At 41.8% G+C, this 17,575-nt stretch overlaps 1 protein-coding gene across 2 annotated transcripts; it reads left to right on the forward strand.

The window, feature by feature from the left end:
* Positions 1-588: 588 nt before the first annotated feature.
* ABCB10 (ATP binding cassette subfamily B member 10) lies at positions 589-15,046 on the forward strand (the record flags this gene model as incomplete). Of its 2 annotated transcripts, none has more annotated exons than XM_083606029.1 (13): positions 589-955; positions 2,540-2,740; positions 3,606-3,808; positions 4,369-4,503; positions 5,718-5,864; positions 7,090-7,225; positions 8,059-8,154; positions 9,351-9,560; positions 9,945-10,024; positions 10,308-10,488; positions 11,580-11,623; positions 12,945-12,979; positions 13,619-15,046. In XM_083606029.1, the coding sequence occupies 13 exons, from the start codon at positions 589-591 to the stop codon at positions 13,878-13,880; spliced, it is 2,097 nt and encodes a 698-aa protein (XP_083462155.1). In that variant the 3' UTR covers positions 13,881-15,046. The 2 variants fall into 2 exon arrangements, with proteins under 2 accessions (XP_083462155.1, XP_083462156.1); XM_083606030.1 differs by lacking the exon at positions 589-955 and adding an exon at positions 1,005-1,477.
* Between the last annotated feature and the right edge of the window lie 2,529 nt (positions 15,047-17,575).

Below are 17,575 nucleotides of genomic sequence, written 5' to 3' on the forward strand. Positions count from 1 at the left end.
CCCAAGTATAAATAGGCTTGCAGCCACAAGTCCAAAACCTGGTTTAGTGTAGTTCCGGGGAGAGCAGCACCCTGCACATGTTCCAATAAGCTTTTTGGGGGAGGGGGGGAAAGCCACTTAGCGTGTTTCAGGAACCTTAACTGAAAACCTGGCAGAGTGATAGTGTGTTGTTGTTTTTTCCCCGTTTTCGTTAACAGCGTGGTGATCATGGGGCGCGGGAGGCGGGCTTCTCAGCGAGGCTCCCTGTCCTCCCGGCACAGGCTGGACGAGCAGCGGCGGCGGCCTCTACGCCCTGGTCCGGGCCGCGAGCGGTAGAGGGCGCCGCCGGACGCCGCGATCGCTCGGGCGGGTCGCTTCTGTCGGCTGGGGATGGTCGGAGGCCGCCTCAGCTGAGAGCCTTATCAGCGCCCAGCAGAAGCAGGAGGGGCCGGGCTGGGCCCCGTTGAGGCGGGCCGCGCTCTATGGGGCAGCGCCGGCGGCGCAGCCTGTGAGGAGGCGCTGCTTTGCTCTCTCCCGCCGGGCGCCGCAGCAAGGAAGCAGCAACAGCAAGCAGCCGCCACCTCCGCGCGGCCCCCGGCCATTTGCTCCATGGCAGGCTTGCTTCCCCGCCTCCCTCTGCTGCTGCTGTGGCGCCAGCAGCGGCGCCGGCGCCTGCATTGCTGGCCCTGGACTCCGGCTCCTCTCAGAGGCGCAGCGGCGGCCGGTGGCGGCGGCGGGTGGGCCGCGTCGCCCTCGGCGGGCAGGTGGCAGGACGCTGCTGTTCCTTCGCCCGGCTCCCTGCACTCGGCTCCCAGCTCCGCCGCGTCCTCGTGGGCGGCCTCGGCTGGGACCTCACGGAAGAAGGCGGGCGATCCCCCGGGAGCCGCGCTTCCCCCGGCTGCCGGGCCCGCCGCCGAGGTCTCGGACGCCAAGAGGCTCCTGGCCTTGGCGTATCCCGAGCGCTGGAGACTGACAGGTACGTCCTCCTCCTCTGCCGCCCCGGGACCGTCTCCCTGCTCGCCTCCAGGAGGGCTCTGGGTCGCCAAGGGCGCTCCTTGCTACTACCATGCCCTGCCAGGCTTCGTTGGCTCTTCCTTTTCTCTCTGTTTTCTCTTTTTCTCCCACTTCATTGGCCTCCACCCACTAAATGGCTGAGAGTTGAGAAAATGCTTCCCCCCCCCCATGAGGTCGTTCTCTTCTACCCCCCTGGTCGCACCTTTGCTGCACCCCACAAATGCCCACCATAAAGAACTGACTCTATGCAGCTTTTTATCTCTCCCAAACGCCGGACTTCTGGCGCTTAATCTTTCTTCCCCGCTCCACAGGTCCTACAGTTATGTTCTCTTTCCCTTTCTGACACATCCACAAGGATGTGGTGGTAAATTTTGATGTGCAAGAGCTCATCGTGACAACCCCTCTAGCCATGCACCCAGGGAGAGTCCGGAAATGCAGGAAGCTGGGTCGATCCACTTCTATATTAGCTGGCCATCCTACAACAGTGAGCTGTCCTCATTCTCTTTCTTCCACCATGGCTGCATATGCATGATGCCTTTAGAGCGCATGCAAAGCACGGTCTGTTCCTCAAAGGTTCCAGATGCTGTAGTTTGGGACGCTTTGCAAAGGGAGGTGGGGAACTCTGAGGGGTAAACGACAGTGCTCAGTATTGCTTGAGGGAAAGAATGTGTTTTGAAGATGCTTTAAAAGTATAGTGTGCCATGGGATGAACATCTGAATACAGTACTGCATTACTTTTAGTGGAACATACTTCTGTGTGTCCATATTCTGTTCCAAGTGGTGATGCAAAAGTGCATGCTACAAAAATTGGATCAATGCAGAAGTTTTGCCATGCATTACAGGTGGACAGTGTACTATGCAATATGCTGTAGGAAGGCAGAGAATGTCGGCCTTGTTGTCTAGGCAGCGTCATTGTATTGCCTCTCCCCACCTTCAGTGTGAGCAGCACTGGATTTAGGGTGGTGCGGGCAGTTCCCCAGCACAGGGTGCCAAGCCGAGGGGGAACAATAGCAGCAGCAGCAGCAACAACCACCACCTATATTTATACGGGTACCTACTCAAAATTGAGGGGGCGCAAAATGTTGTCCTTGCTCAGGGTGCCATATTACCAAAGTCTGGCCATGAGTGTCAGTGCAACGTAATATTGTGTAGCCTGAGTGATTATATCGTGCAGTGACATGTTGTTACATGTTATCCTGGACTGGCTGTGGTCCATCAGGGTTAACTATGAGGAAACCCTTTCAAAGGCCACTTTATCTTAATTTATATCTGCTGTACAGATTCCCTTTAAATTAGGCACTGTGAAATGCTTCTGAGTACTAGTTTTTGGAAACTCCAGGAGATGGGAGGCCACAGTGAGAACAGGATGCTAGATTAGATGAACAATTGGTCTGATCCAACAGGGCACTTCTTATGTTATTAATACTAAGAATTCTCCAGTTAGACTGCTAAAATATAAGAAGCTGAAGTATTTTATAAAATGTTAATTTTATAATCCTTGCATCATTTCCCCCCCATTTATTAAACGGCTTATATTTTCCCCTAGCTGCTGTTGGCTTTCTGACAGTTTCCAGTGTCATCACAATGTCTGCCCCTTTTTTCTTGGGGAAAGTAATTGATGTCATCTACACAAATCCCACTGGTGAACTTGCTGACAACCTAACCAACCTCTGTGCCTTGCTGAGTGGAATATTTTTATGTGGTGCTGCTGCCAATGCAATCCGTGTCTACCTCATGCAGATTGCAGGTAATTGGAATGAATACCTAAAATGATCTTCTGGTATATGGAACAAGTGGCTGAAAGAAGCTCCAGACTAATAGTTGCATATTTAAAAGCCAGTGGTTAGGGATGGTGGGAGTTGTAAGCCACAAACATTTGGAGGGCCACAGATTCCCCACCCTTTGGTCTCTGGGTTCCTTTCCTATTATACGAACTGAAAATGTATATGCTCCAGGGTATGAAAACAGCTGTTGGACAGCATCCAGTCTGGAAGCCTGCTACCCTCCACTGGAAGGGGTTAGGAACAGTCGGAGGTCTCCCTCCCCTGGGTTCATCCAAGCCAGCCCAAAGGATTGGTGGTTTGGAAGCAGCCAATGTAAGGCCCCCAAACAGGGCATTGTAGGGTGGAAGCAGAGCAGGGCCATTGATGGATCCACAGACTTTCTGTTGGTGCCAATAAAGGTTTTGCCCAACCCAACTACAGTATAGGTTTTGGAGATTTCCCCCTGTGTGGTTCAGTAGAACTACCTTTGCTTTTCACAATGTACAGTACTCTGAAATGCACAATTAAATTTCTTTGGAACATTGTAATAGTATGAATTGCCTTTCTCTGCCTAAAGATAAGCTTCTTCTCCTAAGTTATGCAGAAACTACTCCATCTTCTAAATGAATATTAATTTTTGATCCAAATATTTAACAGTAGCAAACAATACAACCCATATCCTCCATTCTCCCTATATGCACACACACAAGCACACCATTCTGTCCAAGCACATTTTCTTCCCATTATACAAGATCTGTTGCAAAATGACTTGCAATTAGTGAAGTTGCTAATTTGTTGTTTATATGTGAAATCTTTTCAGTGAATTGTCATACTTCTTGACCCTCCTAGGACAAAGAATTGTGAAACGGCTGAGAGCAACAATGTTTTCCTCTCTCTTGAAACAAGAAGTAGCTTTTTTTGACAAAACCAGCACCGGAGAGCTGATTAATCGCTTATCTTCAGACACTGCACTCTTGGGTCGTTCAGTCACCGAAAACCTTTCTGATGGGCTAAGAGCTGGCGCTCAGGCTTCAGTTGCAGTTGGGATGATGGTATGTGCCTCTTGTTTATTTCTCTGTCTCTCTGTTTATTTCTCTGTCTCTCTGTGTGTGTATTCTGCCGGCTCAGAGTGTTTAGGATGAGGTTGCAAAGATCAGGAGTCCACATGTGAAGCTGTTTTGTTTGATACAGGACACATATACTGTACTAAGAATGCCTTTAAATATATCTGGTGATATATTTTTTGTTTGTTAGGTAATTCTACCTTCTATTGTGACTTGTGATGCAAATAGATCATACAACTTGGGTGGGGTTTGAGTCATTTGTCTGTAGTGAGTGATAACAGTGCAGTATGGCTCCAAATGTATCCCTGAACAGCAGGGATTGAAATATTTCCCTTCAGTTGTTCCCCATCTTGCTTGTGAATAATCTATATTTCTTTTTGGAGTGGACAGAATTCATTTGTTGCTGTAGTAGAGTGCAGTTAAATGGGGGGGGGGCAAAATGTTAAAAGGAAATCTCATTGTGTTAACATGTCTTTAATTTATAGATTTAGCAGAGTCTATTTAACTGTACTAAAATATTGATTCAAGGTTACTTCTTTTCCTTCTAGTTTTTTGTGTCTCCCAAACTTGCCACATTTGTTCTGAGTGTGGTGCCACCTCTGGCTTTTGTGGCTGTTATTTACGGAAGATATTTACGAAAACTGACTAGAATGACACAGGATTCCCTTGCAGAATCAACACAGGTCAGTTACGACATGTTAAAATAAAAATACTGAAAGTTAGTGTTGAGGTTATATCACTCTGAACTTTGCCATTATCCAGTCATTTCCCACTAGTTCTCTGATAAAGGTTCAGTTAAGGAAAATGAGGTAACATCAGGCACGGATTGTGGAAGGATTGCAACAGGGATGTTGCAAGCTTTCTATTCCCCTTTTCAACTGAGAGTGAAGTCCTTTTTTCTTATTATGGGATACAACAGTTTTCTATGTAAATTTTCTTTGTAGGTGTCATGGTAGGGTTTGTGTATATTGCCTCGTAACAAGAAGGTTAAGAAAATGAAAGCCTGCATCAACATTTTGTGTGGGTGGATCTGCACTGAGCTTGTGTTGTTGGCCTGTTTCAGATGCCATGTTAAACTATAGTTGAAAATATAGGATGGCTTAATAAGAACAAGCAGCATGCTGGTGAATACTGCTCAGTAGTGCCTGCTTGGCTCATTTGACACCTATACTTGTGGCTTGTTTGGAGAGAAACTATCAGTGCTGGTTCACACATAATGCAAAACCAGCCTCTGGTTTGCTTCCTTTGTGGGATGGCAAAGACAGAAGCAGGGGAGGAGCAAAGCAGACACTATTGAGCAGGGGGCATCAGCTCACTGCTTGTTCTTGTTAACCTATTTTAAACTATAGCTTAATATGAACTAGGCCATTGTATAACTGCCCTCTGTGGCCTGTGCTACAGTGCTTTTTCCCCCAGCCCCATGTGGTACTGGGGCTTAGCCTTAGATCATGTTCCAGCTCCCTTTTACACAGGAACACAAAGAGGCAAAAGCTCAGGTATGTCTTTTAAACCATGGCATCACATGTGAAATACTTCTAGCATACGTCTAGTACCTTAGTCTAGTACTTAAAAGCAATTAGAGCAATGGTTCCCAACCTTTTTTTGACCATGCCCCACCTAAGCATCTCTAAAATCCTGATGCCCCCTCCCCCTGTGACATATAATTCTTATTATTCAAAAAGTGAACTCCTATTCACGTGGAGGAAGGCCATTCACTGTTAATAACTCATTCTCGAATTGCTCCCCTTAAAAATCAGATTTCCACCATGTGGGTCATGTGCCCCATGTTGGGAACCATGGAATTAGAGGGATCACATTTACTATTATTTTGGTTTGGGGCACATGAAATTCAAGCCTCCTGGTTTATATCTATATATATTTTAAATGTTAACTGCAGTTAGCAGAAGAACGGATTGGAAATTTGAGAACAGTTCGAGCTTTTGGGCAAGAATTGAAAGAAATGGAGAAATACAGGAGCAAAGTTGACCATGTGTTACAGTTAGCCAAAAAGGAAGCTTTAGCTCGAGCAGGATTCTTTGGAGCAGTAAGTATATGAAGAAGGTGAGGAATCCACAATGTTTCTGTAATGTCTCTGGGTTTCTCTTAAATATTTACACTGCTACTTTGATATAGGCACCTTCATTATCGGATGTTCCATCTGTAAATAGCGTATCACAACACCCCTACAGAAAATTATTTGCACGTCTAGCTGGGAGTTGCACCTCAGGCCATGTATCACTTTTTTTTGTTTTGTTTTGTTCTGTTTACAGAAGCTTTCCTTGTTAGCAGTAACTATGACCAAGGCACTTTTTGGAGACCTCTGCCACTAGCTGCTCCAGAGAATTTCCAATCTGCCCTGATTTTAATAGGAACATGGGGGGGGGGATATCAGAGCGCATTCAGTGGAAATTCAGGATATATTCTGCATGAGTATGGCAGAATTTCCCCTTTAAACTACCTTTCTGCCTGTCATGAGCTTCCTTGTTCAGGTAATGTAAACAGGGACTACGGATGTACAGTATTTCCTAAGAAAATTGGTTGAAGACATTTATATGGGTTATGTTTTCCTATCTGATAAGAGAAGACGTAGTCCCAGGGTGGGTAGAGCAGACAATGGATTGGATCATAGGAAGCTGCCTTGTGAGCCAAACAATTGGTCCATCTAACTCTGTGCTTCCTGCACTGACTGGCAGCAGCTCTCCAGGATTTCAGACAGGAGCTTTTCTGAGGCTTGTCGGGAGACATGTTGGACCTTCTCTGTGCAAGGTAGATGCTCTGATCTGTGGTCCTTGTCACCAAACTCTTCCTGCAACAGGTCCCGACAACCTCAAGAAGAATAGACATAGGACTGCAGCAGGGGGAAACAGGGAATCCTTTGCATGAGTGGAGTGCCTTCTGCTAGCACAGGGGCTCCTTTGGCTCAAAGTTAATATTTATTTGGCTTTCTTTGGAGACCTTCTGAAAAGGTTGGAAGTACTGAAAATAATAGTTGCAGTCCTAAAGATGCACTCCAAACGTAATAGACTTCATGTACTGAATGTTGCGTGTTCAGTTGATTCTCTTAGAAGAATGTGATGAAAGAATTTATGTCTTCACTTTTTTAATTTTGGCAATATGGGTACCGAGGATGCTTCCCCCCCCCCCCAAATACAGTAAATGACTTTATTTTAAGATTTTAGATAAATGTTCTCAAACATGAGAGAATTTTAGAAGATGCCGCTATGAAGGTTTGGATTATCTTGGAAGATACATTACTTTTTCTTTTTCAGACTGGGCTATCTGGGAATTTGATTGTGCTCTCTGTTCTGTACAAAGGAGGATTACTGATGGGCAGTGCCCACATGACTATTGGTGAACTGTCCTCTTTCTTAATGTATGCCTTCTGGGTTGGCATAAGCATTGGAGGTATGGATCATAAAATATATGCTTAAAAATAATGAGTTAGAAATATTATAGGCAAGCTTCAGTTTAGAAGTAGAGACATAAGTGTTTATAAAATCATTCATGGTGTTAAGGAAGTGGATAAAGAATAGTGTTTATCCCTCACCATACCAGAACTTGGGGTTATCCAATGGAACTTATTGGCAGGAAATTCAAGAAAAACAAAGGAAAGCACTTATTTCCATAACACAAAAGTAATTTATGGAATTTTGCTGCCACAAAACATGGTGATGGCCACCAGTTGAGACAAATCCATGGAGAATATGTCTGTCAAGGACTACTAGTCATGTTAACTATATGCAACCTCCATGATCAGACAGAGTATGTTACGAAACACCAACTGTTGGGGAATAGCAAGAATTGCTCTCATGTCCTGCTAGATGGACGCTCGGCCTGATCCAGCAGGGTGATTCTTTTGAAAAGTCCTTTAAAGTATTCTTTAAAGTACACTTTACTTAAAAGGAAAAAATAGTTTTCCAGTGCTGGTGTACCAAATTCAAAAGACAGGGAAAGGCAGTGCCCTCGCAGAATGACTGCTCTCTGCCAAAAACACCCTAGTCTTAAGATTTCAATTTTATTTAAGTGTACTGTACATGCTAGCTATTTAAAATCTCCTGTTTAGAAGCAGGTTGGCAGAGTTTATTCTGTCAAACATGCAAAACTTGTTTTTCAGGCTGAGCAGCCATGAAGCAGTTAGAATAAGGATTTAGGCATGGAGGTTATGCCACTCTATTTCAAGACAAACTACCTGTCCTACATGTTCCTGTTTGTACATAACAATACTTTTTCTTGTTTAGGTTTAAGCTCTTTCTATTCTGAGCTTATGAAAGGATTAGGTGCAGGAGGGCGTCTGTGGGAACTTATGGATCGAAAGCCACAACTTCCTTTTAATGGTAGGTTCTCTGTTTCATAAATGTTTAAGCTGTGGTGTGAGCTCTCTAACCTGGAACACCATCTTACAGCTGGCTGGTTTTCAGGCATATATATAGATGACCCGCGGGTCTCTTGCAACTCTATAATTCTGTGACTTGCCCAGGGATGTTGCTGATTACCTCTAGCCTGACTCTGTATGCTCCTTTTTCCCTTGGTGTGTTTGTTCCATTTAGTGGGGGACTGAAATTCCCTCCACATTTTTTCAGAGCTATTTGAACCCCACCTCTAAAAAAAGGGTGGGTTTTCAGTTGCTTTCAGGGAGAGGCAAGAGCAATTCCTGCAAATGTATTAATATGTGTGAGTTTTCCTTACTCTAAGACAAGGTGTCTGTGGTTTGTCTTCTGTGTTTCACACTTTAAAAAAAAGCCTTACTGGCTTCTGACTGCAGCCTGCAAAACTCCTAAATTTTCTAGCCATGTTTTCTCTTCTTGCCTGTGCCACATCCCCATAGAAACAACACTATGTGTTTCCATAGGGATCTGGCACAGATGGGAAGAGGATATACTATAGGAAAACATGCAAAAGTCTTGCCAACTGTGATCCGTGAGACCCTTTTCAAAAAGGAAAAAAAAAACAGAAAATCCTTAGCTATGTTGTGTTTCTAGTAAGGGAAGCCACACACAAAATTTGAAGGCATTTCCCCCTCCCATGCCTTATGTGTATATTGTCTCTCATCCCTCCAAATATATGAGAAGAATGAACCAAACATATCAGCCCAGCTCTTCTGTTCCTATTGTGTGACCCATTCTCTGTCTTTGGTGCTGCTATCGGTGCTGCTATTCCCTTGGGAGAAAGTGGGAAGAACTACTAGTCCAGCTAGGCCATACGCAGAATAAGCCACTGGGGATTTTTAGAATGTGCAAATGCTAAGGTACTTAATTCCCAGAAAGAACACAGCTATGGCTTGTGCCCAATTCCTCTGATCAGACTGGTCCAGGTTGCCTTATAGATAACATTTAAAAATGAGCAAATCTGTAGAACTCTAAGAAGAATCACAGTAGATAACCTCTGCCCCTTATTTTGATTTTTTTTGATGGTGCAACTGAATGTAATGCACATAGCTGCATCTTACTTGGACAAATTTTGGGTTCCTCTTCAGTCATAAATGTGTTTATATTACTGTAATTTTAATTGGGGGTTTTTTATGTTTTTTTAGAGGGAATGGTATTAAACCAGGATGCTTTCAAAGGTGCTCTGGAGTTCAGAAATATCCAGTTTGCATATCCAGCTCGTCCAGAAGCATTGGTTTTTCAGGACTTTACCCTTAGCATCCCATCGGGCTCTGTGATGGCATTGGTTGGCCCAAGTGGCTCTGGCAAATCGACTGTTGTCTCTCTCCTGCTTAGGCTTTATGATCCAATCTCAGGTAAGAATAAGGATGTACTAGGTCAGCAATTGTGTTGGATGCAGTTTTGCATTCAGAATAGAATGCAAAAATGCTGGCTTCCTGTTCACAATGTGCAGAATTTGCTTTGCTTCAGCAAGGTGGCCGCCTCCTGGGTCTTCAGACTATTACAAATTATTAAGATCCAGAGCAACCTTATCCAAGTCTTCCAAAGCATAGGCAAATAAATGTGATTTTAGTAGGTGACAGGAGGAGACTGTTCAAGTCAGGATATAATTGCCAAGGCCATGCATACAGTAACCTGTGTCACTTAACCATTCCCTCTGCTATTTTTCTCATTCTGCTGAGCCTCCTATTTCTCCCTCTGTTCCTAGAATATTATCTAACAACCATCTCTTGTTCAAGGAAGCATCACTGTCGATGGTGTTGATGTTCGTCAGTTAAATCCACTCTGGTTCAGGAATAGAATCGGAACAGTAAGTCAGGTAAGAAGAGAAGCAGTGATTCTTTGTATATTTATCTTAATTCTTGCACTCCTTGTAAAAGGAAGATTCTTATTGCAATGCTCCATTCGAAGCTTTGGGCAAAAGTTTGAGAACACTTCCTTCTGTATTACTATAGAATATAGGAATACTTCCTTCTATATTCCTATAGAGGGAATAGATCCACTGCTGTACAAAATGTTTAACCACTGCAATTGGTAGCAAATATTAAGACTTCGGATATAAAAAAAAATCTCATATAATAATGTTGTATTTTACACGTTAGGAACCAGTTCTTTTCTCATGCTCTATTGCTGAAAACATTGCCTATGGTGCAGAGGACCCTTCTACAGTAACTACTGAAGAAATTGAGAGAGTTGCTGAGATAGCAAATGCTGCTAGTTTTATCCAAAACTTTCCAAACGGATTCCACACTTTAGTGGGGGAGAAAGGTGTTCTTCTTTCAGGTATGACTTCAAACTTTTCAAAATGCATTGTGTAATATATGTGCTTTTAAAATATAATTTAAATGTTGTTAATATCCCAAGGAGGAGCAAAGAGGCCATGATCTCCTCTCCATGGGTCCACACGCTTACACATTTGCACTGACTGATAATTTGGCTTAGCGTGACAAACCAGGCCACTGTCTGTACTTTATGCATTCTATTTCTCTCTGACCTGACTGTTTACAAGTCTCCCTTTATCCAACCTGCAACTTAGGATAGCACTATATTATAAACAAAAAAATAAATTATTATTACAGCAGGATAGCTTGGTTGGTTAGACCATAGTGCTGAGAATGCCAAGGTTGCAGGTTCAATCCCCTTAAAGGACAGCTGCATATTCCTGCAATGCAGGGGGTTGGACTAGATGATCCTCAGGGTCCCTTCCAACTCTATGATTCTATGATTCACTTACATTAAATGATGGAGTCAACCCTAGTCCCCAAAACTTATGCTTTTATAAATTTGTTAATCTCTAAGGCAGTGATGGCCAAACTTGGCCCTCCAGCTGTTTTGGAACTACAACTCATCCCTAGCTAACAGGACCAGTGGTCAGGGATGATGGGAATCATAGTCCCAAAACAGCTGGAGGGCCAAGTTTGGCCATCACTGCTCTAAGGCATGGGTAGACAAGCTAAGGCCCGGGGGCCGGATCTGGTCCAATCATCTTCTAAATCCGGCCCGAGGATGGTCCAGGAATCAGCGTGTTTTTACATGAGTAGAATGTGTGATTTTATTTAAAATGCATCTCTGGGTTATTTGTGGAATTCGTTCATTCCCCCCCCCCTTCAATATATAGTCTGACCCCCCACAAGGTCTGAGGGACAGTGGACCGGCCCCCTGCTGAAAAAGTTTGTTGACCCCTGTTCTAAGGTGTCACAAGACTGTTGTTTTTGCTGCAACTCACCCATACACCTACTTCTCTGGAAAGCTTTAAAATGTAGTTCTTCTTGCAGAATTAGTGGAGAGCAATTAATCCTCCTTCGTTTAACTAAGAATTTTCATAGACAAAAAAAAAAAGGAAAAATATAATTTAATGTTACATTTTTTAACAGGTGGGCAGAAGCAACGGATTGCAATTGCTCGAGCTCTTCTCAAGGTAAGACAGAAACCAATTGGCTTTTCTCATATCCATATATTGAAAGAACACGGGAAAACATATGTGTCAAATAGACTTTTATTAACTGAGGTAGTAGGAATAGGAAATGTGTTACAGTTGTGGCATTATATGATGCTTACTATAGAGTCAAATTGTCCGGCACTACTTTTCCATCTGAAACCTGCTCTACAGGTTTGTCTGGAATAGATTGCTCTTCCAGGAGCAACATTTTTGCTCTGGGAAGGTAGTAATTTTGATTAAGGTGTCAAAGGTGTAGCACCTTTGCTTAGCACTTTAAGAGGGTTAGCTTGCAGGTTACTTTAGAATAATGTAAAATGCCTTCCTGTTTGTTGATAATAGCTCTTAATTTAGTTAGATACAAACTCAAGGTCTCTACATAAAAATTAAAAAAAAAATTTGAGGAAAGGACTTTTATAGCAGAATCTTTTTTTTCTAGTGTGTGATAAAACATTTTTGTTGTTTTAGTACTGAGTACTGAGGACGCGGGTGGTGCTGTGGGTTAAACCACGGAGCCTAGGACTTGCCGATCGGAAGGTCGGCGGTTCGAATCCCCGCGACACGGGGTGAGCTCCCGTTGCTCGGTCCCAGCTCCTGTCAACCTAGCAGTTCGAAAGCACCACAAAGTGCAAGTAGATAAATAGGGACCGCTCCCCAGCGGGAAGGTAAACGGCGTTTCCGTGTGCTGCTCTGGCTCGCCAGAAGCGGCTTAGTCACACTGGCCACGTGACCCGGAAGCTGTCTGCGGACAAGCGCCGGCTCCCGGCCTATAGAGCGAGATGAGCGCGCAACCCCAGAGTCGGTCACGACTGGACCTGATGGTAAGGGGTACCTTTACCTTTACCTTTTACTAATACATTGCCATTTTTGCAATTGTGCTTTAGAGGAATCTTAATAATCTAGTAGTGCATATTAAAAGCTACCATGTTTACTCCAGTTCATCCTTATATGTAAATATGTATTGTTTATGTCAGCTCCCCAAGGAATTTCAAATTTTTGCATAGAATTACATTGGCATGCTGCTCTTCTGAATGTGTTTGCTTCTTCCCTATATTCTTCATGTAATTGAAGCAGCAAACTTAACTGCTTCATATCTATGCTTATGTAGCAATTCCACCAGAAACCAGTGAAAAGTTCATTGTTAATAAAGGTGATCTCATAGTTGCTTTCCACTTGTATAGAGGAAGAGAGACCTGGAGTATTCTCCCTAATGTTCCAGTTATTTTTCCAATGTATGTACATTAACGCAACCTTCAACTAAAAAAAACTGTCAAAGTAAAACCAAGTTTGTTTTGTTCTGTAGAATCCAAAAATTCTTCTTCTTGATGAAGCAACGAGGTAAGTAAAACATTTCCCCCCAGAAGTGATCATTTCTTCTCTACTACTGACCTTTTAATACTTCTATACTACTCACCTTATGCCAGAGCAGGCCATGTATTTTTCTTCAAAGCAGTTTGGAAGGAACTGTGACTTGATGTTCCCAACAGTTTCTGACCACATCTGTGGAATGCTTCGGCAAGTCCAGGCCAGGAGATCACAAAAATCAGCGCAGGATAAGCTGTGCTCGTTTGTACAATGAGAGAAGCTGTCTTTCTTTCTGGGACACTTCCTTCTTTCCTACTGGGAACCTCCCATTCAGATGTGCTCCTTGCGTTTTGAAACTTGATTAAAAATAAATTTGATTAAAAATGAACATGTTTAATTAAATTTCAGTAGGAACTGATCTGTCAAAAGGTGCTGTGTGTTGCTGAAGACAAAATGGGTTAAGATTATCTTTTCCAATAAATAATGGGATATTATTTTGTCCACAGAATGTGGACTTTGTGAAATAACAACATTTTAAGCATATTTGTGGCAGATTTTTAAATGAAATGAAAGCAAGCTGGTTAGACAACTAGTCTGCCCTAAAATAATAGCCCTCAGAGTGTAGTAGGGGAATATATCACATCTTTTCCCTTTAATCTATTCCTGAATTAGTGCTTTGGATGCTGAGAATGAATATCTTGTCCAAGAAGCACTAGATCGGCTCATGGAAGGGAGAACTGTCCTCATTATTGCTCATCGTCTGTCCACCATTCAGAATGCTAATTCTGTTGCAGTTCTTGACCAAGGTAGAATTATTGAGTGTGGAAAGCACGAAACACTGCTTGCAAACCCAGATGGACTTTTCAGCAAACTAATGAAGAAACAGTCTTTTATCCAGTCTCCTGAAAGTTTTGCATTAAATGTGAAATCCTGAAAGAAAAATATTTTTTAAAATTATGAAAAAGTATCGAAGTGTATCACATTTCCAAGAATTTTAAATTATGTTTCAGTTTATGTACAATAAATGTTATATATATTTTTTCAGCGTGTTTCAAATATTTTAAAACTTGATTGTGCTAAACTTTTTATTCAGAACTACTAACTGTATTCTGAAGATACCCAATACTGAGCTGTTTTCAGGTTGTAATTTCTTTGTATTTTGACTGATGACTATCATATGGATGTTCATTGGTTTTAAGTTATAGCATTGGTTTTAAGATTTAAGTTGGAAATTAAAACTACATTTAGTTCTGAATTTTTTTAAAGTTATGGGGTTATGGGGTTGGAAACAGAGATCCATTCACTGAACACAGTGGATCAGAGCAGAGGGAAAGTTTCACCAGTTCCCTGTTCCCACCATTGACCCTTGCATCCTCCAATTTTTTTCCGGAGAGTTGGAGGACCCTCTGGTACAGCATAAGATGTGGCACAGGAAGCTGAAGGGGGAATCATAGAAAGACATTTAGTAAAAAAGCTGCTACTAGTTGGGCTGGAAGACAGAGACCTACGACAGAGATGGGGGACTTGTGGCATTCCATATGTTGTTGGACTAAAACTACTGTCATCCCTAGCCATTGGTCATCCTGGCTAGAACTGATAGGGGTTAAAAGCCCAACAAAATGGGGAAGGCAGAAATTCCATCCTGACCTGTTCAGGCTTTTTTAAAAGAATATTTGCCCTACTAACAGGATTTAGACATGTTCTTCAGTGTATCTAAAACTTTCACTCTTCCCAATTGGATAATTTTTATTATTATTAAATCCTGCGGCTAGTTACTGATTAAGAATACAGAACCTTCCTCTGTCTTCAATTCTGTCCTGATGCCAACAGGACACTGGGTGACATTTTAAACTGCCTTTGTAATCTCTCCTCCACTTTAGGATTACACCCTAAAAATCATTCTGTCACTTGTTTAAAAAGCAGGACAAGCAGCATTTAAAACCCAGTATACACTATCTGTTCCAAAGTGCCTCACCCCCATAAAAAAATTCAAAATAGTCCATATAAGGCAGCTTCATTTGTTCATATGTTTATAAAGAAATGTTTAAGTCACACAGAATAAAACTGTATAAATAAATAAAACCAGTTTACTGTGCATGGGATTTCAGTCATAGCCACTTTACTATTACCCACCATCTATTATATTGAATCAAAACTGGAAATATATCATGAAATATAAAATGGGTATAACTTAGCAAACATGTTTATGCTTAGGTGTGTGTTAAATATTGGAAACTTTCACGAGGAAAACTATATTTACTCAGTTATAAACTTTATTGAATTCAATGGGGCTTATTCCCAGGTAAATGGGATTAGGCTTGCAGCCTTAGATTGTCAGAGTAAAGAGAACAAAATTAATAATACTATGCAGTCTAAAAACTACAAAAAACAAACAAACACAAAAGCATAGGAATTGACTTCTTTGATTTTTAACTGTATTTATTATTAAAATACTAGTAAACAGTCCTTTTTCTAACTTTGCAAATTTTATCAGATTACATAAAATTGTATACATCATACACTGGTGAAACATAATTGAAATGTCAGTTAACTCACTTCTTGGTTTAGAACTTAATGCATTGGTGCATATTTCAACTTCTGAAACGAAGCATTTTTAACAAACCTTTAGTCTAATGTAAGAGCCTTTGACAAAGTTCAACGTAATATTGAAAGTGAATTCCACCGCAGCTTTGTAGAATAGTTTGTAAGTAAGTGTATTTGGAACTGCTGCCTTTCTGATCAGCTACACAATATTTTAAAGTTTCTTTAAAATGAGAGATTTATTTATTCTTGTTAGAGCATTTCATAACATACACCTGTAACATGACAGCAGGGAAGTTTTTCAAGAATTTCTCATGGATTTAATGCTACAGGTTACCATGTTGCAATGCTTCTCTTTTAACTGCTGATAAGTGAGCTCTGTGTCCAGCTTTCATGCCAAATATTGTCCCCATTCTTACTGATACTACAGTAATGGTTTGCTTCTTTTTAATAGGAATTGTCTTGTTTGTTTCAAAACATCTTATGGGAACCAAATTGTTCATCTCACCTGAAAGGTGATTTAGATCATGGGTAGGCAAACTAAGGCCCAGGGGCTGGATCTGGCCCAATCGCCTTCTAAATCCGGCCCACAGATGGTCTGGGAATCAGTTTGTTTTTATATGAGTAGAATGTGTCCTTTTATTTAAAATGTATCTCTGGGTCATGTGTGGGGCCTGCCTGGTGTTTTCACATGAGTAGAATGTGTGCTTTTATTTAATATGCATCTCTGGGTTATTTGTGGCGCATAGGAATTCGTTCATTCCTCCCCCCCCAAAAAAAATATAGTCCACCCCCCCCCAAGTTCTGAGGGACAGTGGATTGGCCCCCTGCTGGAAAAGTTTGCTGACCACTGATTTAGATGGATGTCAAGTCATCACATGAGTTCATTGTCACCTAGTGTCTAAGGCAGGAAATGTTCAGAGTTGAGAACTATGCAGCTACTTCCTGTCCTCACTCAGTCCATTTTCTTCCTTCATCCGAGGTGGACCTCTCAGAACTGTACATATGAACAAAGCAAGTTTAAGATCTAAAAGTCATCTTTCTATATTAAACAGATGCCATTTCCTTTCCATGTTGGGAACAGACATGGTAGGGGAAATAATGAAGGGCACCCAGGACTAGCTCAGCACCTATAAAAGTTTCTATCTCCATATATTTTTGCACCCTATTTATCGGAAACATTATTCCCTCAGAACAGCACTTGTGGTGTCTTCTCCAGGGCCTGCACCACACACTTGCTGTGGGTTAATTTTGTTATGACCCAGTAGTTGGGATTGTCATCTACAGCAGTGCCTGTCTAATAGTTTTTCACATGTACCGTATGTACAAACATACAGTGCCTCCTATACTGTCTGTAAGAGGAAAATGAGATGATCTAGAACTAGATTTCATGTACGGTATTTAAAATAATGTAGCATTTTGGCCTATGTGAAAGGAGTGGGGAAATCAAACCACATTTAGAAGCCATGGTTATCTGCTTTTGAACATGGATACATATTTATCAAAGTACTTCACATAACATGCATTTGCACAGGTATCTCTGGGACAAGCCCTGACCTTTTTCTGTATTTGAGTTCTTGAGATGCAGTTTGCAAATAACACTATAAAATCCAACAGTGCTTATTAGGACAATATAGAAGTCTCCCAATGTCTTTACTACATTGGCATATAAATAGCAATTAATTCTCACAAATTGAAATACTGCAAGGAGTGAATAATGCTGTCAATTTCAAATCGGCAAATTACAAATTATTTATTTTTTTATGGGTGCAAATCTTACTATTTTTACTATATTAGAAATGGGGGGGGTGATCTAAATGACAAGCTATTGTACATAGGCTGCTGCAATGTTTCATAATGACTACACCAACTTCTAAATGGTTTACCTTCAGATGTCCTTAACTTAGGAGTAGTGTGCATTGTATGATGTTGCTTACTAGTTTTGTAACTTTGAAGTTCATTCATGCAGGTTTTGGAGCACAAGAGCACAGCCTCCTAGAACTGCAAACAACTATATAGCTATTACTATCTGTAATTCAGGGGTCTCTGGATTTAACAGTTTTATAATTAAGTAAAGCATCTGACAGT

This window comes from Podarcis filfolensis (genome assembly GCF_964270895.1).
Source record: "Podarcis filfolensis genome assembly, chromosome: 3".
NCBI lineage: Eukaryota > Metazoa > Chordata > Lepidosauria > Squamata > Lacertidae > Podarcis > Podarcis filfolensis.